The sequence below is a fragment of the Phycodurus eques genome, chromosome 20, assembly GCF_024500275.1.
Source record: "Phycodurus eques isolate BA_2022a chromosome 20, UOR_Pequ_1.1, whole genome shotgun sequence".
Taxonomy (NCBI): Eukaryota; Metazoa; Chordata; class Actinopteri; order Syngnathiformes; family Syngnathidae; genus Phycodurus; species Phycodurus eques.
Genome location: NC_084544.1, coordinates 6,926,882 through 6,942,669, shown reverse-complemented (window position 1 = coordinate 6,942,669; position 15,788 = coordinate 6,926,882). Strand labels below are relative to the sequence as shown.

The 15,788-nt window shown below is 42.5% G+C and overlaps 1 protein-coding gene across 2 annotated transcripts; it reads left to right on the top strand.

Annotated features, from left to right (window-relative positions):
• Positions 1-1,877: 1,877 nt before the first annotated feature.
• Positions 1,878-14,037, top strand: nt5c1aa (5'-nucleotidase, cytosolic IAa). Of its 2 annotated transcripts, XR_009767273.1 has the most exons (8): positions 1,878-2,318; positions 4,530-4,577; positions 7,353-7,520; positions 7,781-7,910; positions 9,115-9,237; positions 10,020-10,204; positions 10,293-12,266; positions 13,982-14,037. XR_009767273.1 is itself a non-coding variant. In XM_061664834.1 (7 exons), the coding sequence occupies exons 1-7, from the start codon at positions 2,178-2,180 to the stop codon at positions 10,644-10,646; spliced, it is 1,149 nt and encodes a 382-aa protein (XP_061520818.1). In that variant the 5' UTR covers positions 1,878-2,177; the 3' UTR covers positions 10,647-12,446. The 2 variants fall into 2 exon arrangements, 1 of the variants encoding a protein (XP_061520818.1); XM_061664834.1 differs by lacking the exon at positions 13,982-14,037 and having other exon boundaries at positions 10,293-12,446.
• The last annotated feature ends 1,751 nt before the right edge of the window (positions 14,038-15,788 follow it).

Genomic DNA, 15,788 nt, shown 5'->3' with positions numbered 1-15,788 from the left:
GTGAGCGACACGGCCGAACTTAACTCTAGCGGACCAAAAATTACAGTTGGTGACTTTTCGCCTCACACCTTTGCGATTAAACACCGACACCCTGCGACATAAAAACTGAAACCCCAATATTATTTTTTTTATTGAACCACAAAAACATGCCGCGATTGTCAAGGAAGAAGCCGATTACCATAAAGAGAAGAAAAGGGTAAGAATAAAGGAGTGACAGACTTCCCCCGTGCAATTTTTGTTTTCTGTTGTGTGCGTGTGTGTGTGTGTGTGTGTGTGTGTGTGTGTGTGTGTGTGTGTGTGTGTGTGTGTGTGTGTGTGTGTGTGTGATGCTACCATAAAAGGATAGAAAGCGGAAGAGGAAAAGTGTGATGATAACCACGGAAATGGAACCGGCTGTGACATAGGAAAGGGTCAGGCGATTAATTAAATAACAGTTCTATCCACCAATGCATTTGCGCATGGTAACGTGAATAGCATGGAGCTGAAAGCATAACTGTTTGCTGTGTGTAGTTTTTAAATTTAGCATTATTATGCAACAGTTAACTTTTTAAAACTTGTATGGAGGGAGGACTATTAAAATGTTACTTTAAATTTGTTTTGAAATTAGAACAACTTGAGGGTCAACCAGCATGAAGGGACAAATTGGGCCTGACTTTGGTGGTTGCACGGTATTATAATTTGACTTTTAACTAAAAATAAAAATAAAATCAATTCCATGCATTCAGAGGGCTTTGTGTTTCAAGCCCACCCTCTGTGAAACTGTTCGGACTGTTTTTTTTGCCCCCTTCCGCGGATCAATACGAATGTATTGTCAGCCTCTCTGGATCACGTTTCTGCTTCGGGATAAAACAATCACATTTGCGCACTGGGGCTGAGCTGCAGACGGAAAAAAAACAAAACAAAAAAAAAAAAAAAACGTGAGTGCATGAGGGAGGACGGTCTTGATGTAGCAGAGGTCATGGCGTAGTGCATGAGGCGGTCTTCAGACTCGCCACATGAGGGAGCTATGAGACGAAGCGGAGTACTTTTGCAAACATTCAGGTTGGAAAATGAGTGATAAATAAATGTGTACTATGCATCCATCCATTTTTTTTTTTTTTTGAGAGCACTTGTCCGCCTTCGGGTCCTGGGTAACTGGACACTATTCCAGCTGAGGGGTGAGAGGTGGGGTACATCCTGAACTGGTCTCCGGCCAATTACAGGTGTGCAACACATGACAAGACCGCAGCTGCCTTCGCACGTGTTGATCCGCTGTGCCCCTGACACCCGGGGATAATCAGCATGCACACTAATGGCCTTGTAGTTAGGCAAGCGGAGGTTATCCATTAGCAGATACCTTTAGGGTACATTAACACGTGCGCGCGCACACACACATACCCCGGCCAAATGCAGGGCACAGTAGACAGCTATTCACATTCACAGCTACGGACAATATAGAGTGAGTTACATTGCATGCTTTTGGAGTGCAGGAGAAAGCCAGAGGGCCCGGATAAAACCCACACAAGCATGAGGACACACAGGAAGGCCAGTGCCGAGATTCCAACACCACACCTCTGAACTGTGAGGCAGACACACTACCCACTAGGCTCGCGTGCTGCTCAGTTATTTTCATAAAGGACTACTTCACACTGCCTCACTTGTCAAAATAATATTTCTTCGCACCCCACGTGCATTTCCCCGTGTCAACAGCTGCCAGCAAGAGGGCAGAGCTTGCCTGAACAAGGAAGCGATGCGGCTATTGGTGAGCGGGAAGGCCGCGGCGTGCGATTGGCTGCGACTCAGGGAGCCACCAGAGTTGTGTTAGCGGTACAAAAAAAACAAAAAAAAAAAGGGAGGGAGGGAGGCTGGTGTTGGGACCAAGTGAGCGGTGTGGAAGAGAGAGAGCAGCTGATGGACTCCCAACAAACACGCTTTATACAAGAGCGTGTTCACTCGGTTGCCATGTGGCGGAGGGATGAGCTGAGCATTCTTCGTTCCCTAAGGATCTTTGCTCTTTCCACATGGCCAGCTTCCAGGAGGCAGGTGCAAGCTCGGCAAACTCCAGCTACTCGCCAATGCACCTTAGAGGGGAGTCCTGCTAAATGCTACCTACAGCTGCAGGACACCGGCTAGCTTCAGTTCGATTTTCTACTTGCTAGGGCCACTTAAAGGGCATCTTAGGGGCGCTCACATTCTCTATGGTGAAGATGAGCGTAGACTCCGTGAAGGTGAAGGAGCTCCAAATTTGCGCTTCTTCCAATGGAAATGAGAGACAATCCTGGGAGGAGAAGGAGGAGGTCCAAGAAAAGCACCTGGGCCTCACCGCCAAACCAAAACAGGTAAGTCCGACCAGCTTTTGCATCCACCTGTTTAACACATTTAAACCTATTCAAAACACATGTACACATATTAAAACACACTTTCCAAAGTATTTCTTTACCGCCTGTTCTCACTCTGTGACTTGTGCCCTTCTCCTAAGAGCCAAAGTGTGCTTGCTTCAAGGTCTTTATGACTCCCAGTTGAGGTTTACTGTAAAACCGACAGTTCAACCAAACCACATAATTTAATTTAAAGTTCACTAGCTTAATGCTAACATATAGAGATATAGATGTTATGTAATTATACGTTGTAAATCTTTAAACAACTACAATATTTGCAGGCATGTATTCTCTCTGCTCTGGGGGAACGACTATTACTAGCGCTTAGTTGGGGCTCTTATCTGCCTCTCCTTCTTGCTCATAATTATGCAGCATCTCTTCCAGTATAGACCCTCAGTGCTGCCCTGCATGTTGCAGGGCAATGTGCTATTACACTGACTAACCTCAGACTCTCCAGTATACTGTAAAAACCCATTAAAAAAAAAAAAGCGTGAATGATGAACTGCGATATATCAGGAGTAAATGATACTATTACAATTTATAACTGAAAGTGGATGCATCCATGGCGAATACTGGCACACGGCGTCGAACGAAAAACGATATTTTATACACGTCATTGTCCTACTAGCAGGGTCCTTCCACAGCACACAGATTAACATTCAAGAGCTCCAAGCAAACTTCAGTGCAGTCCCCTTGCTATCATATCTGCTGCAACACATCACATCATCCGTGGCCTTTTACCCACCTATAAATATCCCCCTCAAACACGTTTGCGCTCACCCTCTATTTATTCCCGCTGTGAACCCTCTTCGTCCCCTGAGCCTGTTACCTGGAAACCTCTTCCCACTTCCTCCCTTGTTTTGATGCAACAACAAAAGGGTGCCAAGCATCCTCGCATATGCAAATAGATGAGTCAGGATTTTGGGGGCTATCACTCAGCACGGGTGCTGACGATACAGGCGGCCACCGTGGGGGGAGCCCACGTGACGGAGGCATGCCGCGTGGTCCGGCTGGCAGAGGGCACGCCGTTAACGCCGCCCGTATCAGATCGCAACTAAAGAGCCCCCGGCCTCCTCTCCGGCCTCCAACAGCGTGACTTGTTATTCATAGCGTAAACTGACTCGGATGGATTACTCACGTCCCAAACTTGGCGAAAATCCGGAAGGCTGTCTGTGACGTCACGGAGAAAAACTACAGTGCATGGTGTAAATCAAAATGTGGCGCGTGGATCTCCGCCAAGGCCAAACATTCCCTATCTTCTGTCCCGCAATATCCACTGAGAAATAAAGGGAACAAGGATAATATAGCGGAACCTCTAAAGACCAACAACCTGTTCTGGTGATGTTCCCAAACTGATCCAATTTCAAATACAGTGGTATCTTGACTTACAAGTTTTATTTGTCCGTCGTTACATGATTTCTAATAAAGAAGAATAGTACTGTATTGTACGAAACGAAACATAATGAAATAAAATATAAGGCCATAAACTGTTTTTATAAATGCCCAAATGTACAGTAATTACACTGTACGTTTGGACAAGTCGCAATAATAGCTGGTGTGTTCTATGTGGGCCTTTAAGGGGCGTGGCCTAGTGAGTCCCATCAGGATCTTGGCGGGTTCGTCCTCGTGTAAGCATCTGGATGTTAGTTTTGGCTTACTGTAGCTCCTAGCGAGTCATCTCATTTTGTATTTGTGAGTTTGACTGTTTGTCCTGGCATAACTGAAGCTAATATATATATATATATACATATATATATATATATATATATATATATATATATATATATATATATATAATAAAATCGACCAAGCAAGCGCTGCTACCTCGAAAAGTGAAGGTACCACTAAATGTTCTCATTAAAACAAAACCAAAAAAAAGAATTCATTTGTTCCACATTCAAACCTTCGCCATTTTAAAACTGTTATTCACAATGTGTTAAATAGCCTTTTAAAAGTAGAAAAGTATTGAAACAAGTTAACACCTTTTTAATAAAACTAAAATATAGTAAAAAGACGCTAAAAGAGAGGGAGCAGGAATCAGTTTGTTTTCTGGTCATTCGGCTACATATTGTCGTCATAAAGACAAAATGGATCCATTAAAATGTATTCATTGTTTTTTATTATTCATTTATATAAAAAATGTTTTGTTAATTGAAAAATGTCATTTTGCAGAAGCTGACAGTGAGACGAGCCCGCAAGGTAGAAGGCGCCGTGTTCTTTGTGAGTACGACACACGGATAATTGAAAGGTTTTGATTTGTCTCTCACCTCATTTTAACCTCCTCTGTGATTGGCTGCATGACCACGGACTCACCTTCTCAACTAACCAATCATACGAGTCATGTTAAACTCATTCTTACCAGTGGGTGTGCGTGAGTATTAAACATTTGTCAATAATCTCAGTGGTCCTCTGCTATATCACTGTTCAACATTCCCGCCCCGCTAGAGTGCAGATTTTTACAAGCGATTTAAAAAAAATAAAGGTTTTTACATTACACTATACAGTTATAGTAAGTCCGATTTTAGAGTCACACACATTTAGGGAAAGTATATAATTACCAGTAACATTTATGCTAATTTGTGTTCGCTTGTGTGTGGCGTTTCACATTATGTTAGCATTAAGCTAGAAAACTTTTGTTAGATGAAAATCGATGGTTTGGTTGAATTTATACGTGTTGAAATATACAATGTGTTATTGTCTTTTGTTTTATGTGTCAGTTTTACAGCAAAGTTTAACGGAGAGGAACAAACAGCTCGACGCAAGCATGACTTGCCTCTTATTTGGAGAATTGTGGGGGCGAGAGCTTTCGAAAAAGTGTGATTTAATAGTTCATGTGTTTTCATATGTTTAAATGTGTCTAATGTCTGTCGGAGGGGTAAACTCTACAAAAGCATTTTATGGGGACTTTATTTGGCGGATTTTCACCTATTGTGGGTAATAAACGAGGTTCAGTATACAGCAATTGTATGATCATTAAATTAAATTTAAAAAGAAAACAGCACAACAGCAGCAATAAACGGTGTCAAAACCGTTTTTCCCCTACAGTCATTACTGTCTAATATATTATAAGCAATAAATATGAAACAATAGATGTTTTATGGCCACTCAGATACGCATTGTTGGCAGTACATTAAGAACACCGAGACTCAGTCAGCCATAATATTGACATTTGACGCTTTCGACAACGATCCGTCAATATTTTCTCCAACCCCTCCTTAAACGGTGAAAAAGTCAAACGGAAATTTAAGTTGGACTAAATTGAAGATTTGCTTTACAACCTTACATAACCTCCCTCGTCAACTCATTTTTGTTGGGCTTCCAAATGTTTAGTGTGTCGGCTTGAATTCAACTGGTCCTCTGAGGTGCTGTTGTTAAATAAGCAAAAATAGTCCCCTACGCTGTTGTGCCTCTGGCCTGTTACCAACACTCAAGCCCAATGCGCTTTGGACAGCAACAACAAAAAGCTGTATTTTTGTATGTGTCGCCCATGTACACATTTCCGTCCTCACTGTTAACACATTTAATGCACAGATATAGAATGACCCTCAACGCATGCCACAACTGTTTTTTTTAATATGCATTTGCCCTTTACACAGTATTCGTGGAGTGAATTTCCGCTGTTGGTTAGCTACAGTATGAACCCACGACAGCAGTGGTTTTCAACCTTTACTGAGCCAAGGCACAGGACTGTTTTTACTTAAGAAAAATCTCACAGCACACCAACTAAAAAAACAATATCTTTTTTAAATGACAAAAGGTATATACAGTATACTGAAATAATGATGGTATCTGGGCCATTTATATGAACACAAAGTGATATACTTGCTTATTCTGTTTTATGAATGGCAAGGTGGATACACAGCTTAATTGCACCTTCTGCCATCGAGTGGAAGACCATTTCATTGTTCTGCTTATCGCTATACATTGCTGGCATAGATAGTTGAGCAAAGATATTTGCAGTAAATAGATTTTTGGGACCAATTCGGTGAAATTGGATAATTTCACACAGCTATGTTCCGCGACACAGTCACTGCACGACCGGCGCAAATGCCACATTGCCCCATTAGGAATGCAGCCCACCACCTTTGAATATCGGCGTCAGGGCATTAACACACAGACACACACGGCCACATAAGGCGACGCGTCGGCAACGCGAGGCCGTGCTAGTTTATCTGACACCATCATTCGAGCTCGGAGACGCATAACGCGCTTTGAGAGTGTTCGCTCGGTCGGTGGTGCTTTCCCCAAGTCGTACCCCCTCCCGACTCTTCTCCTCCTGCTGTGCTGACTCAAGTGGGCCCTTAAGGGTGTTTTCACACCTGTCGTTTGGTACTCTTGACACATGCTGGTATTTTTATTGTTGGACTAAAGTTCGCCCAGGAAAAACATACAAAGGAAGCTGATCTTTACAGGTGAACATTTGCAATTTCCCAATCCTTTTAAACTTGGTTCGTGTCTTTGGTCCATGCACCATTCAGGGTTGACACCCGTGTCTAGCCACGTTTTTTTGTCTGTTCCTAATGGCATCCATTGTATTATTTGTATTTAGTTTTCACGTTATGATGGAGATCGGAGGGCTTTATTAAACCAGTTGCTAGAAAACCACTTGTGTTTGTCGTGTCTGCGGTGGGAATGGACGCACTTCCTTCAATGAAACGCATGAACAGAACAATCACAGCAAGAGTGTGAACACAGCTTTAATGAGAACCAACCTCTTGAAGCCAAGGTTAGGATGATATTGTTCAAAGTTGACCAGACGAAATGCTACAAAAGTTTAGAAAGACTAAAAACATTGGCTTTATGGCTTATTTTCCAGTGATGAAGGTATGAGCACCCACCTGGCATGAGTTACTGTGATTGGTACATGTTGCATGGCATGTTCGTGATTACTGCGTCCAGGCCCCGTCACACATTAATCTCTCACTTCCCATCCCCTTCCATTGACTCGAAATGTCATTCTCCTGTGTCTCTTTGTTTCTTCCCCTGCGGCTGCAGCCCAAGCCCGAGAACGCAGTGACGATCGCCGTTTCTACGCGGGTTCTGTTCCGCACCGAGCGGGAAGAGAAAGTGTTCGAGCAGCACGGCGTGGAGGAATATCTGAGATACCAAATCGAACACGAGAACGAACCCTTCGCCCCTGGACCCGCTTTCCCCTTAGTCAAGGTCGAAAAATAAACATTTTTTTGCATGGAAATCTACGTATACAGACACATTAAGACATACATACCAACATTCGGGTCAAAGTCGAGCATTTTTACCTTAGCATTTAACATTTCTACGCTCTTGCTGTGCTGTCGGTATGCATGTAGCCCACTTTAGTTTGTTTGGTAGTTAGCAGGCTTATACAAAAACGACCAAATACATTATACGAGAGATAGTTTATGGACCTTCATGTCAAAATGACAACGTCTTGTGGTCAGCAGGCTCTGGAAGCGGTAAATGCTCGTCTGCGCGAGTTGTATCCTCAAAGCGAAGAGCTGTTCGACATCGTGCTGGTGACGTACAACCACGCGCACGTCGGGATCCGCCTCATCAACACCATCAACCATCACAGTAAGATTTTAAGTGGTTGGCGGCACAATGAGGGGACAGTCAAATGAAAAAGACAAAAAAAATAATAATATTGTAACTACGGGAACATTTTGATGTCGGAGCAATGCAGTAAATTGACACTTGTACACAACTGTGCTCTATTCCACCATTTCTATATAACATTTGTATATTTGCTTATGCTTGTCACTAAACACGCTAACAGTTTTTCAATATTCACATTCCAAAATGCAGTTGTGATGTCAAAAAAAAAGATGTTTAGGTTTTCTGTTAAAAAGGTCCTGTGTATATAATTCCTAAGGTCTTAGTGAACATGCAACATGCATGGTTACCTCCCCAAGCGGACGTAAACAACATGTATCAACAGCTGACTTTTCATGGATCATTCCCACGCAAACCTCCTCTCCGTCACTGACCACTTCCTGTTTGCCTCATCAAACGTTAGAAGATCCTCCAGGCCTCACGCTGGGTCGGGTTCAAAACCCCATCCCGCGGGATCTAAGGTTCATCCGCGGGGCCCCGAAACAAAAACACGTCGGAAGCGGAGCCGCCCAGATTAGTCGGCGTTAGATCTCGCTGGTGGCTCTCTGCGTGAACACTCGAACGGTTCCAGGCCTCTGGGCTTCCCGACAAAAGCGAAGGCAAACAAAGCCTCTCTGATGTTATGGAGACATGTTGATGTTGAACAAACCTCCCGCAGAGAGGGTCAGTGATGGGCCACCCTTGGATGATGCCTTCATTAAAAAGTGATTAAGACAGAATTCCATTACTGTTTGCTATGCAGCTTTTCTCATAGGAAAATTTGGACACCTTGGGGTAGCATTGGGATGATAATCTATCATCTGCACATACTTGGGAATAATTGAATATTAGGGAAACAATGCTAAGGTGGTAACTAGGGCCCAACAGTCCACAGGTCATGGGTTGGAATGTCGGTTCAGTGACTTACTTTTCCATATAAATGATTATGAATGTCAATGGTTGTTTGTCTATATGTGCCCTGGACTCCTGTGATTAATTAGCAATGAGTCCAGGGTGGACCCAAAGTCAGCCGGGATAGGCTCCAGCCAATGCAATCCTAATGACGGCTAGTGGTATTAAAAACTGATTGGAAAGTGATAACTGAGCTACAGATTTACTTTTGCCACCTCTGAAGTACAGCTTTAAAAGCACTGGTGTCACTTTTGAATCCATTTTTTTTTTCCAGATCTGTTCATAGAGCGGTTTTGCATGACGGGGGGGAGCAGTCCAATCGGATACCTCAAGGCTTGGCACACTAACCTCTACCTGTCGGCCGACGCAGACAAGGTCAGGGAGGCGCTAGCTGAAGGTGAGCGCACACCTCGTTGAATATTTTTCTTGTGGACCAAAATAACTTGGACTGACAATGACAAAAGTGTTTCTCCTCCCCTACTGTGTCTTGAGATTCCTTTTGTTGTGGCAAAACAGCTGAATTATACAGAATTCTATCGACTTTAAATGCATTGCGACATTAATGAACATTGATTATTCCTAATTCCAAACAAACATCCTTTGGAACCAAAAAAATCTCAATTAGACAACAAATAGACATTCGCTATGTTTCGACCCTACCAGGGAGGATTGAGTGCAGGACCACACACCTGTCAAGGTGACCCAATGAGCCTCATAAACATACGCATGCGACGGCATCAGGCAAAGAAAGCGTCCTTGATATTTTATTTCAAAGGTCTTAATTAGCCGAGAGGCCATTTGGGAGTACTTCCTCGATTTGAAGGACATCACACAGTATGTGGTTTCATTATTGTGTGAATGCTAAAGAATTATTATAGAATTATTATTATTATTATTATTATTATTAGAATTTGATTCCTAAGAATTTAATTACTGGGTATTGGTTCTAAAAAAAAAAAAAGGTTTACTTCGCCCCATCTAATATTCCACCGGAGAAAGATTTTTGGGTGTTACGGAAACTGAGTTTTTCAGCGAATCGTTTAGGTTCTACAGACTGGGTTCACAAATGGTGAATCGGCGGGGGTTCTACTTCATTTCATACTTCCCCAGTCCGCTGTCAAAGTTGTCTTAATGTTTGCTTATGAGTGAATTTATTTCGACATTCCAATTTATTATCAGGTATCGCCGCAGCGACCATGTTCACGCCAGAGAAGCGGACGGAGGTGTCGGAGTCCCAGCTGAGGGTGGCGTTTGACGGCGATGCCGTTCTCTTCTCCGATGAGTCCGAGCGCATTTTCAAGGCCCACGGGCTGGACAAGTTCTTCGAACACGAGCGCGAAAATGAGGACACTCTGTTGGATCATGTATCTGCTTTCTTAACTGTATAGAATGAATTGTGTGACTGTGAAAGCAATGCAATAAATCCCAATCTGTTCTCTTCTTCTCCGGAAGGGTCCGCTAAAAGGTTTCCTGGAGGCCCTTGGGAAGCTCCAGAAGAAGTTTTACGCGAAAGGCCAGCGCCTGGACTGCCCGATCCGGACCTACTTAGTGACGGCCCGAAGCGCGGCCAGCTCCGGCATCCGAGCCCTGAAGACCCTCAGAGCCTGGGGGCTGGAAATCGACGAGGCCTTGTTCCTGGCGGGGGCGCCCAAGGGCCCCATGCTGGAGAAGATCAGACCTCACATCTACTTCGACGACCAGATGTTTCATGTGGAGGGCGCGGCCGAAATGGGCACCATCGCCGCTCACGTGCCTTACGGCATCGCCCAGAAACATGCCGTGCAAAACTCTGGTGTGGGGAAGTAGAAGAGAAGTGGAAATGAACTTTATACATTAAAGTCTGTTCCAATCCTCTTTTAACTTAGAAAACGGTCTTATCCAACAGCCATTTTCTGCTGCTTTCAAGCCAACGACAACTGCAGCAGAAAGTCAATTCCAAGTATCAGGGAATACTTGGAGATACGAAATGATGCTCAAATCACCGTGAATTAAATATGCCATCAGTACAATATGGAGATATGAGAAGGTCAAAATGTATGATGCACTTCAATGCAATCAGTGGAACCTCCAAAGTCAAACAGTTCTGCGATGCTGGTTGACTTCTAACTTTTTTTTAAGAACCTATTTCCTGTTAGAAAAAAAAAAAAACTAGCTCCTGTTTTTGTGCTCAGAACAAAGCAATAAATATATTTCTTTAAACTTCCATCCATTTTCTATGCAACGAGTGTTGCTTTGGCATCATCAAATACCATCTTGGTGTCAAGGAAGTACTTTGAAGTGAGTTTAGGAGTTACATTTAGACATAAGTAGTGCTTTGCTGTTCATGTTCTGGCATCTATAAACATTTCCAAACCTTTTTAGTGGGGGTGTCAATTACTCGTGGATTTTCGCTATTCGTGATAAGCCTCAGTCTCAACTGAAATGAAATGAAACTACCGCTACTCATCCCTCAAAGACACCTGACAGACAACAATGGAGAGGGAACAGGCAGAATGATACCTAGTGGTTTTTAGAGGTACTGCTGAAATTAAGAAGTGGCACGTAGTGTACGTACGGTAAGCGTATTTGAATTAGCATCTGCTTAGAATGTGAACATGATTGATATTTAATTGTACTGAGCAGCCAGCAAACTTTCCTATCCTATAAGTACATGGTTCTGTAGGTATCATTACATGGTTCCTCTTTGCCAGCACTGGTATTAGAAAAGCAAAACACAATTTAGGTGCCCACTGAGGTGTCTTTTGACTTTTGAGGCACATTTTTTCCCCAGAAATGTTGTCTTGAGTTTTAAATTGTACCAATTTTAGGAGAGTTGACTTTGGATGTTCCACTGTATACTACTAGATGTATTACATGTTATTGAACAGTGCGAAGGCTCCAGCACGCCCGCGACCCTAGTGAGGAGAAGCGGCTCAGAAAATGGATGGATGGATGGATGAACAGTGCGAATACAGCTTTTCACAGTTGGTGCCTTTGAGTCAATGAATGCACCGTTTGCAGCGATAGCTAGCGTAACACGCTTTGGCCCTAAAACGTACAACAAGAGCCCTAATGGGACTTCTCCCTTTCATTTGGAGCATGACAGGTTCAAATATAATGATGCTCACATCCTTGAATAGAGTTACACTACAAATCACACTCTTTTATTACCTCCATCAGGGTTGTATGACAGTTTGTTGCGAACCGCACCGCAGTTACATTTTAAGATGACAGCCTAATGCCGTCTTTCGTCTTTTTCCCTCTTCTTCTTCTTCTTCTTCTTCTTACTTTCCAGTAGCTGGGACCCCCTGTAGCAATACAGACGTCCTCTCATAGGTCCATTTTGGTACTACCACATACATCTGGTTTGGGAGAGGAGACTACCAATTCCTGGTGGAAATGTGGTAGTGTGTGGTGTTCTTGAGTACACCACACACGATAAGAGCAGTAAGCACACCATTTTTTTTCATGTGTTTAAAAACCGGTCAAGTTGTTAAAAATCAGTGTATATATGTACCCGGCTTGAAATTTATGCTTTCAAGCTCAAGTTATTTGGAAGAATCAAGGGTAAAAACGAATTGTATGGTATATTTAAAATCCATTTGCAAAAACGAGGTAATGTATATTTTCCGCATCCATACAAAATGAAAATTAAACCAAGCATGACTGATTGTAGCAGCACTTTTCAAAAGTAAATTGCAAGATTTACAAAAATTATAAATAAAGATGTTTTAAAAATTGTTTTAGTCATTGAATTCCCTGTAGCACGGGGGTGGGAAACATCCGGCCTGTGGGTCACGTACAGCCATTTGATCCGGTCCACTGTGCAATTCTAAAAACAAATAAAATCTCACGGGGAAAACAAACTCCAAAAATATTGAACTCAGAAATGCTCTGTATAATAATGAACATATTTTCTATTGTTATGATTACTTTTTCACAAATGTCAAATAACCCGCAGGCAGCACTGTCAACTGGTGGTTAGCACGTCTGCCTCACAGTTTTCGGGATTCGAATCTCAGCTCTGACCTTCACTCTGACCTTCATTTCATTTGGTTTTCTATGAGCACTCTGACTTCCTTCCAAATTCCAAAAACATGCATGTTAGGTTCATTAAAGACTCAAAATTGTCCATAGCTACGAACTGGAGTGGGAATGGCCGTTTGTCATTATGTGGCCTGCGATAGGCATCCAACCAGTCGGGGATGTACCCGCCTCTTGCCTGAAGTCAGCTGGGAAAGGCTCCAGCTCACCTGTGACCCTAATGAAGATACACACAATAGAAAATAGATGGATGCATGGGAAGTATGTCCCTCGGAGGACTTTATAAAAATCGAAATGGCCCCTAATAGGAAATAAGGCACGATAGCATGAATCTCTGCCAGCTGCCACTATCCACCATGTGGTGGTAGCACTGTAATGCAAATGCTCAGCACAAGCCGGTGGCTTTCATCCTAGACTGAATGAATGATTTAGGATGAAAGCAGGTTGACTCTTCAGTCTTGCTCATTGTGTTCCCCTTATCTGCTCACAACAGACACACCCGCGCTTCACCATTGAGCTGCATTTGTGAAGTATGTGTTAATAATATTCCCGGGTGTAATTGATCCTCCAGCAGAATTCATGCGATAAAAGCCAGAAAGCGGCCAGCGGTCGTCTACCTGCTAAAAATCACCGGCGGGACTAGGATGAGGCGTTCATTTCATATCCGGGATGCAAAAGATAGTGTAAATGTGCGTCAATGGCGTAGAGCCAGCTGGCTATCTTTGCAAAAGAGAGCTCATCTCACGGCACACATGCGGGGCAGCCTTGCCAAGTGTACGCATAGACAGACAATAACCATCAACTAGAGGGGATCATGAAGCACAGGGCGACCGCTTTGTGCTTCATTATGCCCAAAAAGGTGCTTGGGGGAGGGGTCCCAGCATGCCTCGGGTGTGGGAAACCACCAGATATAACGGGAAATGTGGCTCACCCACATCCCCCGATGGTGCGAAGCCCCTGCTACTACTAAGACTAATAATAATAATAATAATAAATTGGTTTTATATAGAGCTTTTCTAGATATGCAAAGAAACCATTTATAGCCAAAACAGTAACACTTTTTTCTTTCTAATAATGTCAAAGTGGCCCTTGTAACCTTCAAATTTTTCTGTATGCAGGCATCGAAGGAAAACGTTTGGAGACCCCTGCTATAGGTGGAGAGATGTATAGGCAACCTTTAATAGCTCCAGGAAACAACACAACATACGGCTGAAGTAAGGGGAAAAGACAGACAGATGGTGGGCAAAGAAGAAATGAGGCCATAAAGATGTGATTCATAAGCACATTAGACTGTTTTAAAACAGACAACCATCCATTTTTTATAGTGCTTGTCCACATTAGGTTGCAGTCAAGCTCAAGCCTATCCCAGCTGACATTAAGTAAGAGACATACAAGGGACACCTGCCAATTGCAGGGATTCTTCTATACTGCGGTTCATCGTTTTTCGGGATATGAGTTCCTTTAACGTGCGAGTGCAAACTTGAGATACAATTTTCATCTCATTTCATAATAATCAGCAGTTTGGCAGATAGTGAAAATTCTTCCAAAAAGAGGCTTACATTTATTTATTGCCATTCAGTTGAGATTTACTGTCAAACTAAACCTAAAACAAAGAGAAGTACACACATAGCCTCAGGAAAGATTTTATTTCGTCACAGTTACTGTGAAATCTGAGCCTGCTTAATTGAACCCAAAGCTCTTATTCTGTTGTATGAATGGCAATAGAAGGAAGCAAAGGTTAATTGGACCTTCTGCAATCTAGTGGGAAAGCATTTCATTGTTCTGCCTGTCACTACACCTCACTGGCATAGATACAGTTGCTAAACAAATCCAATCCAAATCATGTTGTGGTAGCTGTATCAAATGATGGAGGGCAAAAGCTCCAAATGCATCAAGCAGGTAATCGCAGAATTGGCCACCCATTAGGAAATCCATTTTACCAGCAACACACTAAGACTTGCGTTTCCATGGATACCTGATCCAGGATGGGAGGGAAAAAAAGTGGAGGAAAATGTTGTGAATGATGAAAAAGTGTCATGGGAGCGAGGAGATATCATCTGAGGTGGCAGCAAGGGAAGCAGGAAGGATGATAAGAGCAAGGACACGTTATTAGAAGAGCATTTGTGATTTACAATAGATGTTCACAAGAGCTTGTGGGGCAATTTTGACATAGAAAGCAGTTGATAATAAATGTCACACGCAGACCCTGCGATTACAAAGTAAGTGTTGCCAAGCGGGGAGCCCCTTTGGAAGTGAAGGAAGAAAAAGAAAAAGATGATTGAAGAGACGAAAAGATCTGACCAATGTTAGAAATTGTCCCAGAGTGACAGGGTGACAATTTAGATTTTCAAACTGACTTTTTATTGAATAAAAAGGTGCCAATGATGGAATATCTTTTAACGAGAAACATTTGAAAATACATTTGACATAAAAAAAGATCAAAGATTTTATTTTAAGCCAAAAACCTTCAAAACAATTGTGCAGATCAAGTTCATTTTTTGAATTCTAAACTTTTGACAGTAGATTTTGAATAGAAAACAGTGACTCATATTTTATTTTAACCATAAAAATTTGAAAACAATGTTCATTAAAAAAATCGAATACAAAAACATTATTCAACTTAAAATAATGAAATGAAAGTGATGATTAAGAAATGAATTTTAACCACACATAAAACAAAAAAAAAACAATGAGCTGATCAAGAAACTGCTGATACAGTCCGCTTGCATTGGGTGCCAAATGGGGAAGTGACTTATCGATTCCATTAGGTGTCGTTACGGTGAAAGAATGTTTGGCTTGCACTCACCTCTTTATATTTCACATTACTGCCAGCTACGGGACTGGAGCGCAATGAAATTGTCCCACGCGTTATGTTTGACATGTTTCGGATCGTTTGACCTTGGTGAAGGTCTTGTTTGATTTTAC

Excerpts from the sequence above, each read along its gene's own strand:
- nt5c1aa (XM_061664834.1), top strand. The coding sequence starts at position 2,178 with ATGGTGAAGATGAGCGTAGACTCCGTGAAGGTGAAGGAGCTCCAAATT. Across the intron at positions 7,911-9,114 it reads CAACACCATCAACCATCACA|ATCTGTTCATAGAGCGGTTT; the intron begins GTAAGATTTTAA and ends TTTTTTTTCCAG. Across the intron at positions 10,205-10,292 it reads AGGACACTCTGTTGGATCAT|GGTCCGCTAAAAGGTTTCCT; the intron begins GTATCTGCTTTC and ends CTTCTCCGGAAG.